We start from the raw sequence: 26,247 nt of genomic DNA on the forward strand, positions 1-26,247 counted from the left end.
GAGTTGCCTACGTACCCTTCCAAAGAAGAGATCAAGTCGTAACGTAGTTCAAATACATACATATTTTTTTTGTATTTTCTTTTTGTGCCGTTTGCAGTTTTAACTCATGCAGGCAAGGAGTGTTGGTGCCATTTGCAGTTTCAACTCGTGCAGGCAAGGAGCATTTGGTGCCGTGTTGCAGTTTCAGCTCGTGCAGGCAAGGAGCGTTGGTGTTGCATTTTATGCTCGTGCAGACCAGGAGCGTTGTGCCATGCAGTTTAGGCTCGTGTAGGCGAGGAGCCTTGTGTCTTGCAGTTTAGGCTCGTGCGGACAAGGAGCTTTGGTTCGTCAAGCGATCTGAGAGAGTCGTTCCTCGCAATCTTCATAGCAAGGAGCCTTGACTGAGTAGTTGAAGAAGTCTTCGGGCAAGAAATCACGCATCGTGATGGGGATGGACGATCTATGTGTCGAAATTTCATCATTTTCAACACGTTCACGTTGCTTTGAAGGTTGACAAGCGCTGCTTTGCCCCCTTTCCAATTGGCGGACTTGTGGAGGAGACGTATGCTTCTTGTGCAATTTCTTAGGAGTGACTTGAGTCCATCCTTCAATTTTGCTTGTCTTGGAGGATGCCCCTAGCGGTTGAGGTGAAAACTTTGAGTCGGAAGAGCCAGAAGTGAAGGTGGTATAGTTTGACTTCACCACATCGTCAAGATCTAGCTCGATGATTCCTTTCTGAGCCAGCTTCATGATGAGATCTTTCAGCACGAAACATTTTTCTGTCGGATGACTGATGAAGCGGTGAAATTTACAGTACCTTGGACTGTCAGTGCGATTCATCTCTTCTGGCCGTTTGCACTCAGGCAAACCGATCACTTTCTTTTCCAGCAAGTCTTCTAACATGGCAACCACATCAGAGTCGGGGAATGGATAAGTCCTCTCCTCAAGCTCCTTCAAAGTGCGTCTACACATCTCTTGATCACGAAAAGCTTCGGTTTGAATCGCCTTGCCTCGTGTGGAGATTTTGACGGGAGCTGTGTTGACCGTCATTGCTTCCTTGGTGGGTTTCCATGCAGCCTTTTCCACCTTTGTCCCAAGAACTTTGTTGTTCTTGTAGTCGGCGATCGGTTCTTTCTTCCCATGATGGGCGATGCTCAACTCCATGTCATGGGCGCGAGTGGCCAATTCCTCGAAGGTCCGTGGTTTAATGCCTTGAAGGATGTATTGCAAACCCCATTGCATGCCTTGGATGCACATCTCGATTGAAGAGGTTTCCGAGAGCCTATCTTTACAGTCGAGGCTTAGAGTGCGCCATCTGTTGATGTAGTCAATGACTGGCTCGTCCTTCCACTGCTTTGTGCTTGTTAGCTCTAGCATGCTCACAGTGCGGCGGGTACTATAGAAGCGGTTGAGGAATTCCCGCTCTAATTGCTCCCAACTGTTGATGGACTCAGGCTCTAGATCCGTGTACCACTCAAAGGCGTTTCCTTTCAGCGAGCGCACAAACTGCTTGGCGAGGTAATCTCCTTCGGTTCCTGCGTTGTTGCAGGTTTCAACGAAGTGGGCAACGTGCTGTTTCGGGTTTCCCTTTCCATCAAATTGCATGAACTTTGGTGGTTGATAACCCCTCGGCATCCTTAAGGCGTCGATCTTCTTTGAATACGGCTTTGAGTACAACCCGAAGGTATTTGAGCTCCCTTCGTACTGTGCCTTGATGGTGTTGGTGATCATCTCTTGCAGCTGCTGGATAGAAAGAGATCCCATGAGTGCCGCTGCTTGGTCTGGCTCGGGCTTTGCATCGTTTTTCTCCACCTGAGGCTCATCTTCTGGGTTAGGGTTCTCGTCGTCCTGTGGCTCCAGTCGGCTGACGAGTGCAGCGATTTGCAAGTCTTTTTCTTCCACAGTTCGGGTTAGCCTTGCGATTGCTTCATTCATCTGAGCCAGTTGTTCTTCAACGGAGGTAACGCCGATAGTCATGACTTGTGCGACCAATAGACGTGACTTTCCTTTAGACATCCAGGATGCTGATGAAGAACGTTGTTGGCTACTTTGAGATGTCATCTTATGTGCCTCAGCATCATGCTTCGGTGCCCCCAATGAGGTCAGGTTGATGACAGACTCACACCTTGGATGCTCCCCTTGCTCTTTTAGCGGCACCAATTTTGAAGTGGCATGTTGAGGAGCGGTTGTGGCGCCAATGGATTGTCCGTTTGCGGCAGAAGTGCTTAGGATCCTTCCCTTAGTGGTTGCAAGAACGGCTTGTCCCTTGCTTGATGCCATTGACTTTGAGGTGTGCTTGGATTCCTTGAACGGAGAAAGAGATGAGAGGTAGAGATTGTCCCACTGGGCGTGCCAATTTGTGAACACGGAAAATTCCTGAAACGAAAGAGACAAGAACGAACGTGCACAAACAAATATTTGTATTTGATGATGATTTTGGGTTACAATCTCTCTCTAATTTGATCCTCTGATTCGATCTCCGTAAGGTGTGTATTTGTGGATGTGTGATTGATCCAAAGGGCCGTTGGGCTTGATCTAAGGATGAACGTTCTTCAAGGGCCGTGGACTTGATCTTGAAGGTGGATTTGAGCGGATCTTCAAAGGGGCTTTTGGGCTTGATCTTTGAAGAACAGTGATGAACGGATCTCCAAGGGCTTTTGGGCTTGATCTTGAAGAACAGTGACGAACGGATCTTCAAGGGCTTTTGGGCTTGATCTTGAAGAACGGTTGGATGTGTGGATTTGTCGACGTTGTTGATCCAAAGGGCCGTTGGGGCTTGATCTTGGATGAACGGATGATGAACGATGGTGCTTTCTTCAAGGGCCGTCGGGGCTTGATCTTGAATTGGTGGATGATTGTTGATCCAAAGGGCCGTTGGGGCTTGATCTTGGAAGAACGATGAACGAAGAACGAAGAAGGCTTTCTTGATTCTTCGGGAACCTAGATGCTTGAGAGCTTCGGGGTTTCAGAGCTTCAGAGCTTCAAGGTGTAATATGAATTCGTTTTTCAAATGAATGAAATGGGCTTGTATTTATAGAATTTTCCAAGGCCTAATTTTGAATATAATATCCCAGATGAAATAAGTCGTTTCTGCCAGGTGTTGACACGTGTCCTATTTGATGACTTTTCCAACTCATTTCAATTTTCGTTGAGTCACACGCTACGTGTAAAATTTATGTAATACATGAGCGTTGACACTTTGATTTATCGGTCAACATTTATTTACCGAAATTTCGATGTCTACAAAAACGTATCAATAAAACATATTTTTCGATTCCAAAAGCACTTAAAGTGTTTTCTACAAGAATCACTAATAATGTACTTCTTTCCGGAAGCATTTTAAGTGTTTTTTTTTTCAGGATTTACTTGCATTTTTACTAATGATTGGTTTTAAAACATTTTCACTAAAAAAACTTTCAGTCATTTTGAAAGCACATTTAAACGAGTTTTATACTACATGGAAAAAATTTGGACAAAATATAACCGTTTGATCCAGTGCCCATGTTTTTCCCTCATCCTCGTTGGTATTTGGAGAGGCATTGGCGATGAGGCACCAACTTGCAACGGTCAAGCTTAAAAAAGCAAGGTACAACCCTGACTAGTCATGATTTTGTACTAGTTCAAATTAATATGTTCTTGAAAATTTTCAATGAAAAATATTTCTCTAAGGCTTAATTTATAGAGTTTTGTGGCTGAGATTTATTTAATTATTTGTTCAGATTAGATCTTCCATGTGTATAAAATTCATAGCTAATTAAACAAATCCTTCCCTTTTCTTTTTCTTTCTTCTTTTCCTCAAATTTTATGTGTTCAAACTCATTTAAACAAAATCCAATAGCTAATTAAATAAAATCCACCAGCCATTTTTTGTTTTCACAAGAAAAATACATCTGTAGTTAGACCAAATTTTGAGAGTTAATAAAAAAGACAATTTATCATTTCCCATGATATGTTTTATATCAAAACAAAACCAAAAAGTTTCTATGAATCTGTTTGGACCCAAAATTACACAATCAGCCCGAACGATCGAAGTCGTTGATGAACATAGCTCTCAACCGTTGGATGACATAATAGTTAAGATAATTATTATTGAAGGATATATTGTGGTTTTAATCATGATATAATCTTTTGATGGTGAATTATCTTGATACTTTATTGTACAAGATAGATGAGATGCAAACTATATCTCAAGCTTTGGGACTCTTATCTGGTTAAACAACAATTTGCGTGCAAGTTAAATGTTGGTTAGATAAGAGAACAAAGAGGTACATATGAGGTTGAATGGGTGTTTGACTGATGCCGTGCAAGAGCTGGATGGCATATACTTTTGTCTTATCATGAAGTCTATCAAATGATAAGTTTGATGGAAGATGGTCTTTAAAGTATCAGATTATATAGCGATTAAAGGTAATTTATTATGCATGCATGGTTGTACTTGGACCAACATGGTGGAAAAAGAGAAGTTTTAGTTGGAATAGGATGCATTCATTTGGTCAGGCCATGCATGTGGAAAAGGTATCTTTATCTTTTCAAGGAAAATTGGGAGATATTGGATGGCTAAGGCGGTTCCACACAATCTAATGGTTCAGAGTCAACGTAGCAAGTGATATTCTACAAAGTTAGAGAGGCGATTGGACTTTACAAAGTTATCAGGCTGTGCTAAGCAAAATACAACCACTATAAATACAGAATTGCATACAACATTAAGGCCCCTCCATTTCAACACAAAAACTGCCTTGCGCAACCTCTCGCTCTACGCGAAACCTCTCAATAACCTTGAGATTTTTATTTTCTTTTCCCGCCAACACATCTTCAGTTTGGATAAATAGCACTAGAGCCATAGAATCAGCTGACCGCGGAGCACTTTCAATTTGGATAAACAACACTGCATCGAGGCCGACTGGTTATCTATCCAAGTCTTGATCGAGAAAGATTTTTGAATCCTTATTGGCAGAGGTAATCTCATTAACCTTCTCGACGAAGTGAGGTGTTACAGATTACTACATTCGGCACATTGAAAGCCGAATCTAATATTGAACTTCGCAGAACTAGCAACCTTGTCTTCAGGCTCTAGAACCCAAATGTTGAGACGTGTTCCTTCCTCGGTCGCAGTCGCAAAGTTAAGAAGTCAGCAGCGTGCTCAACGCCACATCCACATATTTTACTCACCGGCTAAGCTTAGCCATCGAGTTGGCACGCCCTGCACATAATCGAAAGACGTAGTTAGCTTATTAATTACTTGGCCTGCGTGCCACGTAGGCTTGGTAATTTTTAGGGTCAATAAAATCAAAGTCTTAGATTACAAAATAAAATAGTAATTTAAAGCTAACATGCGAAGTTTTTTTTTCTTCTTGATTATAATAATTATTGATCCCTTTGCTTGTTGGATTTTTTTTTTCCTTATTCAAAACGAAATTATTTAATAGTGTGGAACCATCTATTTATCTTTTACTCTACTTTTTATATTTCTCAAATAATTAGTTATTTATTGTATAAGAATCAAACTCATGAGTTTAGTATTAAACTCGAGAAATGAAATCACTATTTAAAAACTCAAAATTCTTGGGCCATCTTAAGAGTTTGATTCCTATAAAATTGAATCAAATTCAAAATTTTCCGACCCAATGGGAGGCCTAACTGTCATGATTTAAGCTTAAGCTATCAAAAAAAAAAAAAAGAAGAAAACTTTACCAATTTAAATCAAACCTCATCAACTAGCTAGTTACTTGAAGTTTATTTTCTTTAAAATACGGAGTAGTTTGTTGAACCTGGTAAATGAAGAAGGCATTTTGAGCAAGTGTTCAACCTAAGTTCACGAGGCTACCAACCTCCTGTGGCGTTATACCAAAGAGGAGTTTTATAGTTGCAACCATAGAAGAGAAGGATAAAACTTAGCAAAAGCAGGAAGAAGAGTGGAAATCAAAGGATTCCCAAGTTGGGAATCCCTATAAATTAAAGAGGTCAGTACGTTGAAGGGGACAACAACGAGGGAAAGAGGGGATGGACTAGGGCAAGAACGCACCAAACAGAGCAAACTTCCTCTAAGTGCAAGAAACCTTATTATTGAGTGATAAGCTTTCCTTTAATTCTCCCCTAAGTTTCCTTAGGCTTTATAAAACTGCCAAAGTATTAGAAACCCTAGATTAGCCATCCTTAAACCATGCATGCAAGCACAAGCTATCTTTCATGATAAATCAGTGACCTTTTAGCTTTCATGCCATGTTTCAATCAGGCAAGTTACAAGTTATTGTAATTATTCAATCCTTGCTAAATCAGAGTCATTGATTCATTTGGAATGCTTCCTAAAACGTGTTAATTTTTTCAAAATATTGTGGGACTTGGTGCCGAAAATGAATCAAAACAGCTGAGAGTTTTTACCAAAGCCCAAATCCAACTCGATCATGCATGTTCTGCCTCCAATATTTTGTCTTGCAATGGAAATGCAAAGATTCATATCTTTAAACTCAAAGTTTAAGAATACACGTTTTTGCATTTGAGATTTGAGTAAAAAATCAAAATACTTAAATTCTTTTTGGACCAAAGAGAAAAATATAAACTTAAAATTTACGTATTTACGAATTTAACTATAATGATTATGACGTTGAAATATAATTTACGTGAGTATATGAAATGCTCTAGGCGGATGGAGTGACATGGGGAATGCTTGTGCAGACTAGTGACAGCAGAGCCAGTCAAACCCCGTAAGCATTACAGCCAAAAATGGAATTGCACCCATCCTGATCCAATTTATGGGATCAAAATGATCTTTTTATTTATCGTGGATCATAAGATCAGAAATTTTTTAATTTTTTAATTTAAAATTAAACATAAATATTATTTAATAAAAATTAATCGTAAAATAGTACGGTTAAAAATAACCAACTAATTAGTAATTATAAAGAGCGAGAAGAGAGATGCCAAAAGAAGCGTCAGCAAAAGCGTAACTAACATTCTAGAAACAACGCACACAAAATTGTCACGCACATCAAGGAATCCATCCCAATTCCCATCACTGCCCACCTGTATATATCAACTCTTAATCCCTCGATCTTGTCACTCCCATTTTAGAAACCAAAGTTAGGCTTGCTTTGCTGCTTCGGCTTCCCGCATCCCCTCCAGTTCCGATGGCGCTTTCCCGGAAACTTGTTCAGCAGCGGAGCTCCGTATTCGGAAGCCGATCCATGTCGTGGTGGCGGAGCGTCGAGCCGGCTCCTAAGGATCCGATTCTCGGTGTCACCGAGGCTTTCCTCGCCGATCCAAGTCCCGACAAAGTCAATGTTGGAGTGGTGAGCCTCTTTCATCGTTTTGAGAGAGAGAATGATTAAGCTTTTGATAAGAAAGAAATTGAAACATAAATTTGTTTGTGTGTTTATATTTTCTCTGTGAAACTCGATTAGCTCAACCGAGACCGGAATTTTCAGAAATTTTGGAAATTCGGTAGGAAACAGGGCCATGAATACAACAGTGAAAAAAAATTCCAGTACTTTTTTAAATTTTCACTTTCTCAGAAGCCAAACAGGAATTAAATGAACTAAAGGAAAAGCAGAGGATAATTTCTTTTGCTATTAATTGAAGGACATGCAAATCCTCACCGGGCTGGACTGTATCTTGTGCTTGGTTGGCGGGATTTTGTTTGATCCGAATCGACGATAATTTGAATCTCAATATTTCTGCAGTAATATTTAAGATGATTTTATCTCTTTTTTTTTTTAATGTTTTATTTATTTTGTAATATGTTTGTCAGTCAACAGCTAACACAGTGATGCTGATTTATCTCTGGGCTATGTTGTTTGTTCATTGCGTTTAATATTTTTTTCATATTTATTTTCTAATTATTTTGTTTAATTAATTAAAGGGTGCGTATCGAGATGATAATGGAAAGCCAGTTGTTCTGCAATGCGTTAGAGAAGCCGAGCGGAGGATTGCCGGAAACTTAAACATGTGAGTAGCAACTAATTTAGCTACATTCATCATTTTCAAAAACTAAAAGTTTGATCCAAGAAGGATACCGAATAGATTGATCCGTCACTTCCCCATTTTTATGCATTTTTAGTATTTTTATATTTATAATTAGAGCTGTGAAATTATTCGATATGTCATCGTGTTTCACAACTTGCCAATGTTTCAGTGGTCCCTTTAAGTTCACCTTTATATTGCCCCACTCAGGCACAAACACATTTGATTCTTTTGTCACGTTGCTCACATAGTGTGCTTCCTTTTCACTATTTGGATTTAGATTCTTAACTTTATTATTCACTGACTCGAATCTCTATCATCCAAGTAATATATGCTTCTGCTTTTGCTGTTTATTTAATTTGGGGAGTACTTGTAGCTAACGGGAGACTTGGCGCAAAACCAAGCGCAATGACGTTCTAGGATTCATACAGCTGACCTGCTTAGTGGGACAAGACTTTGTTGTTGTTGTTGTTGTATTTTATTTGGGGAGTGCTGGAGCTTTATAGAATTGGATGTTTGATGTACTGAAAAACTGGACTAGCATTTGGCAACTTTAGAAGATAATCATGAAGAGTCAGTCCATGCTTGGACGTGTTTTCTTGATAACCAGGTCGTGGTGAATGAAATTTTTACCTGTATATTGTATCATGACTTTGTTATTTGAGTTTCGTAATGTTGTGTCTGGTATTCAATAATTGGATTTGGATTGAGATTTCATTTCCTTCACAGCTGCATTATTGGATGATTAAAGCATGGGTTGTTGCTACCACCCTATATAGCTGAGAGTTGTAGCCACCACCTTACCGAGCTGTTTTCACTTTACCAAAGTATGGGGTGTAATAGTGCTTAGACCTTACTAACCCATCATAACTGTCATATGTTATGGGTCTTCAGTATGGTGCGGTTCTAGTTGCTGACCCTCAATCTTTCTTCATGTATATATCTTCTTGTAATTGTACATCTCAAGATTAGTATACAATTTCCTTATCAAAATCTACACAAAAAAGGGTTTATATAGGATGTGAAATGTAGGAGAAGTCTGTTAGCAGCACTAGCAAAGGAACATGTAATCCTTTTACAAGTATGAATAGAGGGAAGATAAGTAGGTAGAATAGAGTTAGTCAATCTACTGTTCGTAGACACCCTAAACTGCCACTCTCCTTATAATTCAAAAAGCACTCGTGGCAGATAAGTTACTGTGGGAACTTTTGCGCAAAGTAGAAAGTAAGGACTGGAATCTTGCAAATACATGCATCTTTTACATATTACAATAGGAACTAAAGACCAAACACCTTCCATTGTTATCATGCAAGTTCACTTATCTTCTTAACTTCTCCTTATACTAATGTATAGTGATTTACGATTGGTTTGTTCGCAACAGGGAGTATCTTCCTATGGGGGGAAGTGTGAAGATGGTGGAAGAAACACTGAAGCTAGCATATGGGGAGAATTCGGAGCACATCAAAGATAAAAGGATAGCAGCAGTGCAAGCTCTCTCTGGAACGGGTGCATGCCGTCTTTTTGCAGACTTTCAAAAGCGTTTTCGTCCCGAGTCTCAAATCTATATACCAGTGCCAACATGGGCCAAGTGAGCATTGTTTAGAACTTCTTTTATTGCTTAAAAATTTCCCATTTCTCTCCATTCCTCTCCATTTTAACTATTAGCATTTTCTGATGCGGGGCTTCTTAAATGAAATATCAACAGCCATCATAACATCTGGAGAGATGCTCACGTCCCCCAAAAGACATTCCATTACTATCATCCGGAAACTAAGGGGTTGGACTTTGCAGGACTGGTCGATGACATAAGGGTAGAAAGAAACATATCTTACTTTTACATTATTCCACTTGCGTTGTTTTAAAATAATTAATTCTGCTGCTTTAATCTTTCCTGGTAAATATAATTTGCATGTACTTTTTACCCTATATGTATGTTCTCTTCATTGACACCCTGTTCCTTGCTCTGCGACTGGGCATTGTACAGAATGCTCCAAACGGCTCATTCTTTCTACTTCATGCCTGTGCTCACAATCCCACTGGAGTGGATCCTTCAGAGGAACAGTGGAAAGAGATTTCAAAACTGATCAAGGTAAATTTCTTAGAATATTTTCTTTAAAAGTTTTTTCTTCTTTACCTCTAATAACCTTCCGCTACTCCCTTTGGTTAATTTTGATTTTTGTGGTTGATTCAGGAAAGGGGACATTTCCCCTTCTTCGACATGGCATATCAAGGCTTTGCTAGCGGTGACCCAGAGAGAGACGCAAAAGCCATCAGGATTTTCCTTGAGGATGGTCATCTAATTGGAATTGCCCAATCATATGCCAAAAACATGGGACTCTATGGCCAGAGAGTAGGATGTCTTAGGTAATTGTCTATTTCTAAATACAGTCTATTTAATTTGGTACTTTTAATCCTACTGCCTAGTGGCTGTTACTGCAATCTTAATGAAAGTAGCAGCTGCTTGTTTCTTTTGTTCTATCTGTTCCCCCTATCATCCAAGACACGACTGAATATGAACTATGTGATCAATTAGCAATTCTGTAAAGGATGACATAGAAGTAGGACATATTTTTTATGTTTAGTACTGTGTACAACCTTTACATGTGATGCTTAAATTGATTATAGTCAATTTCCGGTATATTTCAATCAAAACTCGATGATTAATCTCGTACATCACTTTGCTTAATATCACACTGGTTTCATCAGAATCTCTGTCCATGCCTTTTACGTTGTGAAGTAAACATAGTTTATATATGATAAATGAGCATTCTTCATATCGCAAGTAGTTTGAACTTTACTCATGCACAATGTGAATTTTTATTTTCTCCTTTAAATGATAGTGACTAGTCTTGTGGAGTAGCATTTGTAGGATTATGGCCATACTTTCTAATGCACTTTAGGTACCTAGTGTACACATGGCTTATATGTCCATTCTACTTATAAGTTATGGAAGTATACTAAGAAAGCAGGGGGTCTTTCGGTACATCTTGTATGCTTATGTTCTTTATGTTTGCAGCGTGCTTTGTGAGGATGAAAAACAAGCCGTGGCAGTAAAAAGCCAGTTGCAGATGCTTGCCAGGCCCATGTATAGTAACCCACCTGTTCATGGAGCGCTTGTAGTTTCAACTATCCTTGGTGATCAAGAATTGAAAACTTTATGGCTGAAGGAAGTTGAGGTAAGTAATTGTTCCTATGCTTCAAAGTTATCGTTAGAATTTCTTATTAAGTCTCATTTTAGAGTAGGATAGATGTATTCTCAACTCTTTACCATAAAGGAGATGCCAATATGTGATCAAACCAACTACCAAGTAGGAGCCCATATCCAAGTATAAAGTAATTGAAAGTGACTTTGGATCTATGTTTATGTACATATGTACAGCTTTAATGAAATACTTTTGATACTGCATGAAAAGCTTTGTTTCAAAGCTAACGTTGAACATGAAATATACGGTAAAGAGTGAGGTCTGTAAGTTGATTAGTGTGTTCTCTAGTTCCGTATAACATGCTACCAGAAGTACCAGTATGTTTATCATGAAATCGACATCTGGAGCCTCCTAGATGTTAAATTGTTTCTGTTAAGTTCAAAATTCTCTTCAGGTCATTAGGTTAAAAATAAGTACTAGCTGAAATATGGAGAAGTGAATAGTGAACTGTAGAACTTCTTTAAAAACTTGATCATCATGTATAGGCTTCTTGTGTTTACCATTTCTGTGATGAACTTCATTCTTTTAAGGTGATATGCTATAACTAACTTACGCTTTTAGCTGGAAAAGTAGAAGTAAAGTGAACAGAGTACACTCCTGGGGACAAACATTTTTATATTTATGAAGGACATCCGACACGCTTGTTTTAGTGTTTCAACTTCCAATGACGGATGTTGGCTGGTTTGCACCTCCTATAAGAAATTTTGTTATGGATTAGCTGGCCAACTTTGGGCTAGGCCTCATTGTCCTGGGAGTGCAAATCTATTTATCCTCTGAGACTACATAAATTGCGTGATTCTACCCTAAAAACTCGTTCTATTATTTTGTTTTTCCTTGGAACTGGGGAATTTGAGGATAAACTTGTATTTCATTCAAGTGTTTCGTCGTAATGTATTTTGAATTCAATTGCTTTTATCCTCTCAAATATGTAACCAATGATGGCATGCTATGCTGAATCTTTGTTTCTTTTATCTTCTGATTTTTATCTCCATCATTCTTCTCTACAGGGCATGGCAGATCGCATCATTGGAATGAGAACTGCTCTACGAGAAAATCTTGAGAAAGTGGGGTCACCCTTATCGTGGGAGCACGTAACTAATCAGGTGTGTCGTCAAACAAACATTACCTAAATTTTAGGGCGCGGGCCTAACGTTAAAGAACACTTTCTTTTTTGTTGGTATTTTCTGTGTAAATGTATTTATAATTAGGGGTCCCTTGTCTGTGGTACATACAATCTGTGTTGCTCGGTCCCTATGGGTCTTCAGCTTGTTTTTAAGTTATGTTATTTACGATCTTGCTGGTTTTTGCAAACAGATAGGTATGTTTTGCTACAGCGGGATGACACCTGAACAGGTTGATCGCTTGACTAATGAATTTCATATCTATATGACTCGCAATGGTCGTATAAGGTACCCTCTCTCTCTGTCCCTCCCTCTCTCTCTCTCTCTCTCTCTTACACACACACACACACACACACACACACGCAGACACACAAACACAAGCAGTGCTGTTGGATATTTCTCACGTATGATATTCATGTGCATGCAGCATGGCCGGTGTTACAACGGGCAATGTTGGATATCTAGCAAATGCTATACATGAAGTCACAAAATCAACATAGAGAATTCAATCGTAGGTCAGTTAGTCCCCAAGGGACCTTAGGAACTGTATCAGACATTGATTTGCTTGTCGTCCTCATCTTCTTATGATAGAGAAGGAAGGATCAATAAACTACAACCGCCATTGGTGCGCTCTTCTCAGTTTCTTCCCCCATTTTTCGATTCTGCAAGGGCGAGCTGTCATCTATACAAGTAGTCCTAAAAGAAGAGTGACATGTATCTCGATAGTTTGTAGTAAAATACTTTGGGTTTTGCCTTCAGCAATAAAATTAGGTTTGAAGTATTTTGTTGCATCAAATCATCATAAAGTACAACCATGATTTAGACGATTACGATATTTGCATGGACAAATTGAAATCTAAATGGTGGGTAATAATTTCTGCAATGAAATTGTGGTTGCATATAATTTCTACCATTGTTGTTCTCTTGGACTCTACAGTCCGAAGGAAATTGTGGTCATCCACAGTGTCATTTAGCTTTTGTCGTACTTTCTCTTACTGTTGGATTAAGATTAAACGATAGGTCATCACAATTTCGTGGACCATGAGATTTAGGAGATTGAGACTCTAATCTCTACCGAGGAAATTTACATTTGAGATTAACACTTGAAAGCGTATCAAATGGTAGGGCCTCTGTTTTTTTTCCCCCTTAAAGGGGGACTAACCGGTGGCTTCGCCACGTTAGTCCTCTTTTTCGGGGGTCAAAAGTCTTATAGAGGCATTTCAGCCTCTTATGACCATCATCGTGTGGTTGATCAACATCAAAAAAGCAAACTCACGACGTGTTGTGTAAAATATAGGCCTGGAATTCGTCCACAACCACTAGATCACCCCATGGTTATTAAATGACGGGGCTTGTTGGCTGCCATAGAAACATGGCTCGTATACCTTCCCCTTCAGCAGCATTGGAATGCCGAATAGGGAGACTGTTAACACGCTACCCTTTCAAGTTAGCATTGCCAAAGAAAAATGATCTCTTTATGTTCAGAATATAAGGTGCAACACTGACTTTTGGTTGCAGAATACACAAATCATGGTCTGATGTTGCAGATCTACGTGTTATAATACAAGTGAACAATAGGGTTATATCTAAGGTCCTATTACAAATAAATGAAGCTTATAACATGGGTTCGGGTTCATGCGTCGAATTTCTTCTCTAGTTGGATTGCCAAGAACCTGCATTCTGCAAGAAGACACCTAAACCGTAAATTTACGCTTTTCACATGATCCACTTGATTCAACAGAGAAAGTGAGGCTTCACCTTCATAATCTCTATAAGGTGGTCCGCTGCATTCCCTCCCGGAAGCAATGGCTGTAGAAGAGTTTGAATTTCTTCAATTCAAAATGGGAATATATTTCAACCTAAAAGTTAACTTAGGCCAAGACTAAGAATATTACTGCCAAATGAGCCGATAATCTGGCACAAGAGCTCAGCAAGGACACCGTCTGACCAGATATTGACGGATGTTGTATATATTCTGTTGCACCAAAGATGAGACCAGGAGCCTGATAATAATGCGAACATATGTATGATATCTTTTCATCCCCCTTGACCTGATTAGAAAGAAAATCACTAGAATCATACAAGGAAACTGATTTTCTTAGCAACGTAGCAACTGCATTAGCAAGATTTTTTTGGTAGCAATATGTTGTGTTGAAGTCGTGCATTGTTTTTCATCAAACCAGACGGGATGGATTATGGTTTTATCAGGAAGTAAACATTCAATGGTAGTGAAAGAAACTGCATCTGGTCATTCTGCTACCAAAGTTTAAATAAACAGTGTAATGATATAGCCGAATAAAAAAGTATGACGAAAGGACGAACGTACCGGAACTTTTGCACTTCCGGGGTCACGAAGCTTAACCTGGTGGGTGAAGGGATCAACTGCCTCGTATATGAATCCTCTTCCCATCAAGCTTTCATTCCTGGCTACCAGTAATCGCCACAAGAGCATTCACCGTTCCTAAAATGATGAAACCTCTTCCCATCTCTCACAATTATTTCTCTCCCTACCACTCTTGATATAAACTTGAATGCATTATGGCAATCCCCACAAATCCTAAGATTCTTAAATACTCTGATTGTGTGTCCAGGAGGAAGCTTCATGAGCCCAAATGCAACTGCAAGCTTCTCACTGTGAGTGGAAATGGCATACTCCTTATGTTCGGACTCCATATCATGCAACACATAATTTGTGTCCGGTACATATCCTAACTTCCTCATTTCAAGTCCTAGTTGCTCCAGATACTTGTACACTGCTTGCACCTCAGGGTGCTTTGTGTCATCAACCAAGAAGACGTGGACCATGTTTTCAACGTCAATCCAACTACAACCAGGCTCTTTCTTAACCCCTCTATCTCTCATTAGTTTCCGTACCTTAGCCACATCATCCCAATAGCCTGCGGTGGCATACAAGTTTGACAACAGTACGTAGGTTCCATCATGCTGTGGCACCAACTCCAAGAGTCGTTCTGCAGCTTGAATTCCTAAATCCAGATTCCCATGAGTCTTGCAACCAGCAAGAAGAGCCTCCCATATTGGTGCACCTGGCTCAAAAGGCATTGATTCAATCAAGTCCTTCGCTTCTGTGAACTCCCCGCACCGACACAACAGATCAATCATGCGAGCATAATGTTCTTCATCGGGGCTAATACCATAAGAATCACGCATTGAACTAAAATAATGGCGCCCTTCTTTGACTAAACCAGCATGACTACAAGCTGAGAGAATGATGAGGAAAGTTACTCTATCTGGTAGCATATCCTCCTTCAACATTTGCTCAAAAAGTCCTATTGCTTGGACACCATATCCATGCTGTGCGAGAGCTGCAATCATAGCATTCCAAGACACGGAATCAATATAAGACATCGTGAGGAACAGAGTGTTTGCATCCTCAACAACTCCGCATCTACCATACATCGTGATAAGTGCATTTGCAGCTGAAAGGCTTGAATCATGCCCCAACCTAATCAGTTGAGCGTGGAGCTGGCGTCCATGCTTCAATGCTCCCAGCGCAGCACAAGAAGTAATAGCTCCAGCAAATGCATAATCACATGGTTCACAACCCTCTAATCTCATTTGGTTGAATAGCTTCATAGCCTCTTCTCCAAATCCGTTTTGAGCTAAACCAGATATTATCACAGTCCATGTTAGAATGCTCCTCTCTGGCATTTCCTTGAAAAAGGATTTTGCTTCTTGGATGCGCCCTGCATTTACATATCCTGACAGGATTGCATTCCAAGAAACAAGATCTCTAACAGGCATATTATTAAAAATATAACGTGCTTCATCAAGTTTATCACATTTATAATATAGTGTAATCAATGCATTGCTCACTGATAATGAAAAATCCAGAGTGGGCTTTGCTTCGGTTCTTAGTATGTAAGCATGCACCTGCTTCCCCAACTGAAATAATCCAATATTAGCACAAGCACTGATAACACTTGTGTATGTAAACTCATCCTGACGAATCCCCAGCAAACGCATTTTCCTAAACAACAACAATGCTTCTTGGAAAGAATCATGACGCACATAACCTGAAATCATGGCATTCCATGCAACTTCCAACTTTTCATCCATCCCGTCCAGCAACTCACGAGCTGCATCAAGGTCTTCATTCCTTACATACCCAGTAATCATTGTCGTCCACGACAGTTCATCTCTCTTAGGCATCTCATCGAACAATTTCCTAGCTTCCCTCATCAACGATGACGATGATACCAATGGCGAAGAAGCACATTTAACATAAACAGATAATAGCGCATTCCACACTGAACTGGCAAACGCCGTTCCAGACTTAACTATTCCACAATGCAGTTGCTTGCACTGCTTCTCGTCATCCACTATCTGCGCCGAGGCACTAAGTACACACGTGAATGTGAAATCGTCAGGCCTAACATCCCCTCGCCTCATGTCGCAAAACAGTCTAACAGCGGCATAGCCATCGTTGTTATGGGAATAGCCAGTGATCATGGCATTGTAAGAAACAGTGTCTCGCATGCTCAACGGGGTTTCATCGAATATTTTACGGGCCAGCGTTAGATTTCCAATGACAGAGTATGCCTTAACCAAGGTCGTTCGAGCAACAATGTCTGGTTTGGGAATTTTATCAAACAGTTGGCGGGCGTAGCTAATATTTGAAGATTTGCAGTAAATATCAATCAAACGGTTAAGAATATGGCCACGTGGACTGAACCCAGAAGCGATCATGTGGGCGTGGATGGTTCGAGCCAAAGAGTGAGAGGTGGGGCTTTGGGGGCAGCATAGCTGCAGCTGAGCTGCGTAACGGTTAGCCACTGTAAACCAAGTGAAGCGGTTGAAAGGGAAGCAGTGCAAAAAAAGCGCCTATTTTTGCAGGCTGCTAGGAAATTCGAAATGGGATCCGAATCTCCTTTTTCTAGGTTTTCTTACCAGTAATGGTGCGGGTCGGGTCAACCTGGATCCAAACCAGTTTTGTTTTTAACTAATGTTTAGGGATAGAGTTGTGCTGAGGGTAGACTTGGCAAACGGGTGTTTTTTGGTCTGGTCGTGTTGTTGGACACAATTCCCTTCCTTAACAAGTTGACACAAGTCGAGATCCCTTCAGGATTTTTATGTTCGGAGTCCATAGATCTGGAGATTTGAACCGTTGAAGTGAGAAAAAAAATAGAACCTAACCTTCAGTTTAACTTTATCATATAATGAACCCTTTTTTAGGTTTTTTTTTTGTTTTTTTTGCAAGGTTGACCCTTAAAAAAGTACTTAAAATACAGACGGTTCAAATCATAAAATCGTCGAACACTACGTTTATGTTCTCAATAGGTTCAAATCATTGAACTTTTGCCCATCTATTGATTTTTATTTTGGATATACTATACACATTGAGAGGCAAATTTGTTATTTGGTTTTACCTCAAAGTTAGAAATAAAATCAACGCTCCAGGAGTAATATTACGTCCCCAAGAAAAATAACTGAGTAGAAAAATACAAAGCAAGAATATTCAGCTACATTAGAAATTATCCGGAAAGTGCAGTACTGAAACGGACGGTGATCAACGATACCAAAGATAAAATTTACGAGGATACCGCAAACAGACGGTAGAAATAACATACGATGATCAAAAGTAAAAGACACGCCGCTACTATTACGCCCCTCGGGCTCCTGCTGGACTTTTTACACCCCCTAATAGCTAGATGCGAACAGCAATACCTTGTACATTTGGCTTTCTGGAATCCTTAACACTCAAAAATGATGTACAGACGGCGGAAGACAGCTAAAATGACGGTTGATAGGACCAACAATTTCCAGGTTAAGCCGGAGAGCCAGTATATGTATCATCTTCGGGAGGCGAGAACAGCAGGTTAGGCCAAAATGCTCAGTTATATATAGACCACAAAGAGGCCCTCTTTTGCTTCACATCCATGCACTAGTACAAGATAATTCCTTGTTTCATCGCTTTATATTTAAGTACCGACTGGGTGTGGGAATCCAAGTCCAGCCTGCTGCCGCACATGCTCTGGTATGAGCCTTTTGATCAGTTCTGGTGACACTCCGTTTAACTGCAAGTCAATTTTGGGGCCGGTGGGAGGAATGAATCAATCAACACTTGCAGGAGTATAAAATGTGAAAATATGATTGCTAAGAAAGACGGAAAATTTTCATTTTAACTTGTGGATGGCAATAGAGGTCGCACTTGGTGCGATGGCAAGTGCCTTCGCCCATAAGCGGTAGGTCTCGGGTTCGAGACTTTGGAGTAGCCTCTCCATAAATGAGGGTAAGGCTAGCCGACATTCACCTCTCTCATACCCTGCGTAAAGCGGGAGCCTTGTGCACTGGGTACGACCTTTAACTTGTGGATGGCAATGAAAAGACGAGACATAAATATTATTTATATTTATATGTGTCAAAGTATGTTCATAGAGTTGGTGCCTTACGAATTTACAACCACTTAGATGTCCCCTACTCTAATTCTTTCAGATTATGCAACCCATCTAAACCTAGGGAAATGGTTGCTACTTGACCTTCATGTTACTAAAATTCAAAGAAATTCAACACGTTCAAGTGCTGAAAGGCCCAGAATATTTTCAACAAGCAATGAATATTTTCAACATGTCATTAACAGGTAGAAAGTAAATGAATATGGAACTCACTTCTTGTTTGAAGTTGAAAAGTGGCGGCAATGGGCGACCATTTGGTAGGCGAGCATTGGGCTCACGAAGATCGTCAAAGAAAGGATGCGTGCATGCCTCTAGCTGTAATTGGACAATCAATGAGAATTCGGATATTAGAACATGTAATGGAGTGAAGCAACTCAAAATCGACAAATAAATCTTTCAAATGCAACAGCTGAGTGCAAAAGCTGCAACTCAGCACAAAAATGGAAGATGCCATATAGAGGGAGCTCTTTAAATCTTCATTCAAAACCACATCAATGTCAAGGCATGATGTCTTGGTTTTGAAAACAGTAGAACTCCATGTGAATAGAAATCCAACTCACCGCAGTGCAGCGTAGACTCGGTGAATATTGAAGTAGTCGTGAAGCAAGGTCAATTGCTTCTGGCGGCATTCTCTTGTGGAAAACCTGAATAGAGGAGCATTGTCACATATGCAAACTTTAGGATGGATGCAAAACGAAAATAATCCCACAGATAACAGTAATTAAATCCCTACAATCATAGCATAATAATCAATAATTTTATTACCACATAAACAAAATTTTACTTGAGGAAATTACATTTTGTGGAGCAGTAGTTCACAGCAACAGAGATGAAACTAAAAACTCTAAATTGCTACCATACCACATACCCAAGAAATAAACAACTATAAGAATAAAACAGAACGAAACAAAAGCTCCTTGAATTCCATCACAACTGAAGCCCAAAGAGAGGACCAGAAACAAATTTTTTCCCATAGTTACTCCATACCCATTCCTTCATAAATTTCAAGATTCTTCTACTTCGTTCCCACAAAACCAACCAAAGTCCAGCTAACACCATACTCCCAAAACCAATTTAGCTTACTTAACCCTCCCAGTCACCTTATGCTACCAGACAATAATGGCTAACTCAAATTTTGAACAAAAGATTTCACCATGTCCAGAACTTAGATACATGTATATGTATGTCTTCACAGTGTTCTAGCATTTTCCTCTACAAGCATTGCATTAACAATCAACTTATTTGAAGGGTTAACTAAATTCATACCTTATGCCAAGGATGAGCTTTGATCTGAGGGAACCTAAAATCTGTGTAATTCGGATTCATGCATCGAATCTCTTCTCTAGTTGGAGTGCCAAGAACCTGCAAGAAGACACACAAATAGTAAGCACACACACTTGAGTGATCTATTTAATTCAAAAGAGATAATGGCATGACCTTGATAATCTCCACAAGTTGGTCCACTGCATTCTCTCCTGGAAATAGTGGCTGTAGAATAGTTTGAAATTTTTTTATTAGTCCAAAGTACAAACAGTTTAACCCAAAAGTTAAATTAGGCCAAGAATAAGAACTTTATTCCCAAAGAAGTAGATAACCTGGCCTAGAAGGAGCTCAGCCAGGACACAACCAGCTGACCAGATGTCAATGGATGATGTATATTCTGTCGCACCAAAGATAAGTTCAGGAGCCCGATAGTAACGAGTACATATGTATGATATGTTTGCTTCCCCCTTGACCTGATTACAACCAGAATCATTAAAACAGAAATTATACAAGGAAACTGATTTTTTTTTTTTCACAACTTCGCAACTGCATTAACATGAAGCCTCTGGATAGATAGATGACTGATGTATGGCCAGTCTAATATTCAGACTAGCAGAACTATGTGGAAAATAATGTGGAGGACACCATACCAGAACTTTTGCACTTCCAAAGTCACAAAGCTTAACTTGGTGCGTAAGGGGATCAACCTGCCGAGTGTGCGTGAAAATAGAATAAGTACTTTAGTTCATAATGGAGAATGAAAATAAAAAATAAACAAAGAGCACGTACCAAAAGATTTTGAGGCTTCACATCTCTGTGGCATACCCCAGGAACAGCATGGATATAAGCCAGGCCCCTAAAAATCTGAAAAGGTTTTTTTCCATTTATTACAAGGGCATAAGTCAATACAAACGATTATCAACAAAAAAAAAAAAGAAAAAAGAAAAAAGAAGTTAACAAGGAAAAAAGCATCATAACAAACAATGAGTCATACTTGATATGTATAAAGTTTCACATAGAGGAGTGGCATCCTTTGGTTCATACTACTGTAGTGCTTCAGAACTCTCTGCATAGTCTCGGGTACATACTCCATAACCAAATTCAGGAAAAGCTCATCCTTAGTCGTTGTAGAGAAGAAACAATGCTTCAGTGAAACAACATTTGGATGATCCATCAAGCGCATCAACTGCAACTCACGATTTTTATACCTCCTGTCCTGTAAGACCTTCTTTATAGCCACCGTTTCTCCAGTTTCAATACATTTAGCCTGAATTAAAAAAGATCATCAGAGACTCAAATAATGATTAGAACGTGAAAGCGCTTAGCTGTCATTATAGTAAAATATATACCTGAAAAACGATTCCAAATGATCCAGTACCTACAACACGTTCTGCCATATAACTGATCGTCTGTAATTAAGAACAAAAGGAACACTTAAGAATACAAAAATAAATGGAAACTGCATAATTCTTCAGAAATCATAGTGTTCACATAGAGCCTCAACTGTTAGAACCTCTTTCTGATGAACATGAAATAAAAAATTGACCAAAAACAGTGTTCACATAGAATTTATCCTCTCTCATGTCATGTAATCCTTGATTATGAATGAGAAAACTGCACAGCTTTTTGTGCTATAAAAGGAATTAAATGGGATGAAGAAAAGTTTGATCGTAGTTTTAGCCATCAAATGGATCAAAAGGGGTAAAGGATGGAAGAAAGAACCAGTACTAACCCGCTTGGGTTCGCCATTTTTACCACCTATTGTTGTTGAAATAATGTGACCGGTGACTGCATCATTTCCCTCCATAACAGGAGCTGACATTTCCTGCAATTTACAGAAACACAAAAGTTCAAACACAAGCACAAACTTCAGGCTTGCTTTGAAAAAATATGACTGGCAGGCTGGTGCTTGCTAAGGATTCACCCTGCCTAAATGCAACTGAAACCAGTAGGCCCCTTATGGGTGATACCCCAAAATAGCCCTAAAAGAATCCAAATGAACACGTTGACAATGTCTTTCTGTCTTCTTCATACCAATTCTAACATTTATCACTCTTCGGTCATCACTTTAGGTAACCTCTAATGGCTAGTAAGTGCCTTATGTGTATACCATATTGTTTTGTATGTTTGAATATGTGATGCAGTACATTATGTGTATGGTGAAGTTACAAAAGCATGCACCCCCCTCTATATTATAATAGTAGTAAGAATTGGGAAAAAAAGTTACGCTTGGAAACCTATGTACTACACAAAGTGAGAAATTAAAGTACACTTAACAACCGTCTTAAGCAACCAAATGTTGAATGCATTGATGATAACAGAAGTTAATACATACAAGTTTAAAAGAGACTCAACAAACCAACATAACTGCCGCAAACGTATGGATATTCAGAACGAAATTTAGGAAAGGGGAAAGCACAAAGATCCCAAGACATATTTAAACTAAAAGCAAAACAAGGTGACCCTAGTTTCCAAGAAAGCATCACATGCTACAAAACTTGCATGCTAAAGAATCAAAGAACATCAACTTCCTGAAGCAAACTAGAATACTCTGAAGAACAATCCACCTCGAGGAAAGAAAAAGGACAAAAAGTTGGCAAAAATTACAACATTGTTAACAAAACTAGAAAACCCAAACGAAAACCAGATTAACAACAGCCTCCAAATACCATCAGATGAGTGCCAAAACAGGCATTTGATCACAAGAAACCGAGTCGGAAAGCAAAAGTGCAACGGCGTCAAACTTAAAATATGAATTTGCACAAAAGGAAACAATTCAAAAACAACAAACCCCAATTGCTCAAATTAGCTGCTAAGTGGGAAAGTTCGAGCAATCAGAACTTCTAAATTCAGCTCCACTAAGCTATAATTTCCATTTTAAGTAACTTAACAAGCTTATAAACGCAATTATAATTTAACCCAATCCCACATTTTCTATAATTTTTTCTCCTAATTGTGCTAAAGCAGCTCCACCTCATTCAGGAAAACATAATTTACAAAAAAAATATTATAACTACAGAAATAATAGAAGAAATACCAAAATTAAACAAAAAATTTGAAAAAAAAAAAGCACAAAATCTGACCGGAGAGAAGCTCCGGCGAGGTGGGTAAGACCTCAAAAGACGCAGAAAGTTGCGGATCGACTAGAATTAGTGACGAAAATGAAGAGTTGAGGTGGATCAAGGGCGATCTGAGCACCAAAAACCTACCTTTACGCAGATGAAGCAAACCTCTAAGAGGAGCAGAGCTCAAATAGGTGTGGCTGAGAAATGTGTGAGAGAGAGTGAGGAGAGAGAGAGTACCTTGTCGGAGTCCATTTGGGGGGCTCGGCGAGTCACGTGGTTCAGTGGCTCACTGTGGTCTGGCTGTCGCTGTGGCTGTGCCTCTGCTTGTTGATGCTTCGGCCCCAAACCCACAGAGGCCATGTGATGTGAGATTGCGAGTCTCTCTCACACGCACACCCCTTCTCTCTCTTCACTCTCTTACTCTCTTTTACTGTTACAAAAGGGGGAAAGTCTATATTTCCTAACATGTCGTTATTTTGGTATTACGTCAGAGTTGAAAACTTTTATTTTCTCTATCATTACAAAGATCATCTCGTCAAAAGAATATTTCTAGAAAATTTCATTTGATTTGGAAACTTGAATGTCGTTCGATTATTTATGAATTATAAAATTAAAAGCTTTTCATGATAAGGCTACTTATTAATGTGATCGTCAATTAGTTTAAGCATATGAATGTTTAAGCAGTTTCTAAATCGAATTTTTTTTATTTTTGACAAAATCAAATAAAATCTTCTTTTTTTTTCTGAATAAATTCTTTCAGATACGATGTTTATGTCAGGATAAAATGAAGGTTTAGTTTACCCTACATTTAATAGAAAAATATATTAGTATCGTTTAATTTCAACGTTAATACTTTAATGTAATAACGTTGGAGTATAACTTTCTACCTTAACTATGTGATCTAGCATCTACATCTTAAAAGGCAACTTTGTTGTGGTAATGTAATTAATTATAATGTTGTGTAGTGTAAGTTTAAATGATTACAATGTAACCCCACCTTAGACGTTGAATATTAGCGTCATGTTGTAACACCATTACGATGTAGTGTAATTTTATGTTGTTTCTTATTAATAGCATACGTCTATGTCATAATCGGAACTCAATGATGTAATCATAAACGTTGTTATTGTAATTCAATCACATCTAAGTATAAAAATATACCATTACACTGTAATAGAAAGTCAAAAAAAAAAAAGGGGGGGGGACAACTACAGTTATCCACCCTTTATAGGGGCCGGGAAGACTCACGGTCTTCAATGTAAGTACTAACCTTGTTATAGTAATAACAACGTTATTATGTGCTATTAATAACCTTGTAGTATTAACTCTCTAATTAAATGATATCAATACCAATTTCTTACTAAAGGTACCATAGAATTGTTAGGGTCTTTTTCGTTCAAAGACTTTTGTTGGACTTGTGTTTGAAATTGGTGGACAAGCCTTCGTTTTCCCCATTTCTAAGTTAGCGAGAAGTAGGCACAAAACATCCTGAAGAGAAGTGAGTCCCTAGGAATATACTTTGTTGTTCTTTCAACAGCTCCTAAGCGTTTGGTTTGTTGTTACGTTGAAATGCTTTCGGAGTTCATGAAATGTTCCCGGGTGGCTCTTATAGTACTTCCAGTGGCTATTTAGGAATTTTACAATGTATTTGCTTCTTTTAGGTTTTCTTGTCAATTCCAATCTCCCTCTTTGACTTACCTTGAAAAAACATCGAGCTAAAGCTAATCCCAACCCAATCCTTGAGCTTGAATCTTTCTCCAAAAAATATATTGCAAAACCATACACAACTTCTCTTCTAAATTTTGCATCAGTTTTTGCCAATATGTCTGCCCAACCTCTTTGTGCAAATCCAATCTTCCATTCTCAAATTATACATTTAGATTTTGATTACCACTTCGTTAGAGAAAGGGTGCAACAGTTGGTTGTTGATGCAGTATATTCTTACTAAATATCAATATTTAGATGTCTTCACTTACGTATGCACAGTCCTACTTTCTTTAAACATTGCTTCAATAGCAAGGTTGGTTACCTATCTGAGATTGAGGATGATGTTAAGAAAAGCTTATTGACGTTAGTATAAGATTGGAGACGTACCAACTCAACCTATATTGTTAATTAGTAGTGTTAAAGAGACTAAGCTAGCTAGGTTTAAAGAGGTGACACTTCAAAATTTCTTTTAAATTGAAACCTTGGGATTTCATTGTAGGCTCTGGAACAACATGCACACAAAGATTCAACAACATATGCAAGCAAAGGATAAAAGCGGAAGTGCCTTTAAAATAACAGAAAGCCGGGGTCGATGTTGGTCTCGTTGTATATGCGGGTTTTGAAAGAAGAACACTAAGACTGGCCTAATGTATGGCCGCCGGAGAGCACGGTCATGTCACTGTCAGTTAAACCTTTGGCTGCGAAGCTTGAGATTAGGGTTGCGAGGTCGGCGAATGGGGAGGGGAGCTGGTTGTTGGCATCAGTTTGGCTTGCGGTTCTTGCATCTCTTCGGCCTAGGGCTACAGTCCATGCGGTTCCTCCAAGCTGCATATTGAAACAAACGACAAGTGCTCATGTCAATATTTATCATGTGATCAAAATTATCTGATTAACCCTAGAGATAAGTGGAGTTGCATTGTATCCATGCAAATTGTACGTAGCAGGTTAATTTGTCCCCATGCATGACGACGGAGTTGGCATGCAGCAATATATGACTAAAAGCCAGAAAGTAGGGACCATATAGTTGAGGAGAAAATTTTGAAGGTGCAAGGCACACGGATACATACATCACATGTTATTATATAATTAGAAAGACACTTGAATAAAAAAAAAATCTTCCCTTCAATTATAATGAAATTAATGTATTGCTTTGTGTTCCAGAAAATTTAAAAAGTTTCTCATGATTGATAGTTCTGCACTCATTCAAAAAGAGGGAAAAAATTAAGGGGTGTGATATCCACACACCCTTTTTTACTTCTCTCACACCTTTTTTATTTTCAGCCGTCGGATCGGATGAATTGAAGAAGATCAACGGACAGAAATTAACAAAAGGTGTGTGAGAAGTAAAAAGGGGTGTATGGATAGCACACCCCAAAATTAAATAATTGACAAGAATAATTAACCTATTATTTTTAACAAGACTACTCGTCTTCTTTAATAAATAAAGAAACAAATCAAGAGATCGAAGACAAAACAACTTTAATTTTGTGAAAAGTTGGATCAAACTGAAGTGCAACATGATGAATTCACTGTTCTAGCT

General features: G+C 38.9%; 3 protein-coding genes across 5 annotated transcripts; 1 reads left to right on the forward strand and 2 right to left on the reverse strand.

Annotated features, from left to right (window-relative positions):
- The first annotated feature begins 6,904 nt into the window (after positions 1-6,904).
- On the forward strand, positions 6,905-13,040 carry LOC103405859 (aspartate aminotransferase, mitochondrial). The gene is made up of 10 exons (XM_008344874.4): positions 6,905-7,265; positions 7,835-7,920; positions 9,317-9,523; positions 9,641-9,746; positions 9,920-10,024; positions 10,127-10,299; positions 10,952-11,111; positions 12,146-12,241; positions 12,453-12,547; positions 12,687-13,040. Exons 1-10 carry the CDS (start codon positions 7,104-7,106, stop codon positions 12,757-12,759), a joined length of 1,263 nt encoding a protein of 420 aa, XP_008343096.2. The 5' UTR covers positions 6,905-7,103; the 3' UTR covers positions 12,760-13,040.
- A 672-nt stretch (positions 13,041-13,712) lies between these two features.
- LOC103426248 (pentatricopeptide repeat-containing protein At1g25360) lies at positions 13,713-17,133 on the reverse strand. The gene is made up of 4 exons (XM_029097432.2): positions 14,586-17,133; positions 14,155-14,310; positions 14,018-14,068; positions 13,713-13,939 (listed from the first exon to the last, which is right to left on the reverse strand). Exon 1 carries the CDS (start codon positions 16,964-16,966, stop codon positions 14,687-14,689), a length of 2,280 nt encoding a protein of 759 aa, XP_028953265.1. The 5' UTR covers positions 16,967-17,133; the 3' UTR covers positions 13,713-13,939; positions 14,018-14,068; positions 14,155-14,310; positions 14,586-14,686.
- A 586-nt stretch (positions 17,134-17,719) lies between these two features.
- On the reverse strand, positions 17,720-23,468 carry LOC103405857 (shaggy-related protein kinase zeta). 3 transcript variants are annotated; one of them, XM_008344871.4, is made up of 12 exons: positions 23,238-23,468; positions 21,668-21,760; positions 21,285-21,344; positions 20,930-21,202; positions 20,725-20,799; positions 20,586-20,642; positions 20,268-20,408; positions 20,110-20,160; positions 19,939-20,034; positions 19,233-19,316; positions 18,886-18,987; positions 17,720-18,294 (listed from the first exon to the last, which is right to left on the reverse strand). In XM_008344871.4, the coding sequence occupies exons 1-12, from the start codon at positions 23,358-23,360 to the stop codon at positions 18,199-18,201; spliced, it is 1,251 nt and encodes a 416-aa protein (XP_008343093.1). In that variant the 5' UTR covers positions 23,361-23,468; the 3' UTR covers positions 17,720-18,198. The 3 variants fall into 3 exon arrangements, with proteins under 3 accessions (XP_008343093.1, XP_008343095.1, XP_028953270.1); XM_008344873.4 differs by having other exon boundaries at positions 23,145-23,418; XM_029097437.2 differs by lacking the exon at positions 23,238-23,468 and adding an exon at positions 23,019-23,194.
- Positions 23,469-26,247: the final 2,779 nt, after the last annotated feature.

The sequence above is a fragment of the Malus domestica genome, chromosome 17 (genome assembly GCF_042453785.1).
Source record: "Malus domestica chromosome 17, GDT2T_hap1".
NCBI lineage: Eukaryota > Viridiplantae > Streptophyta > Magnoliopsida > Rosales > Rosaceae > Malus > Malus domestica.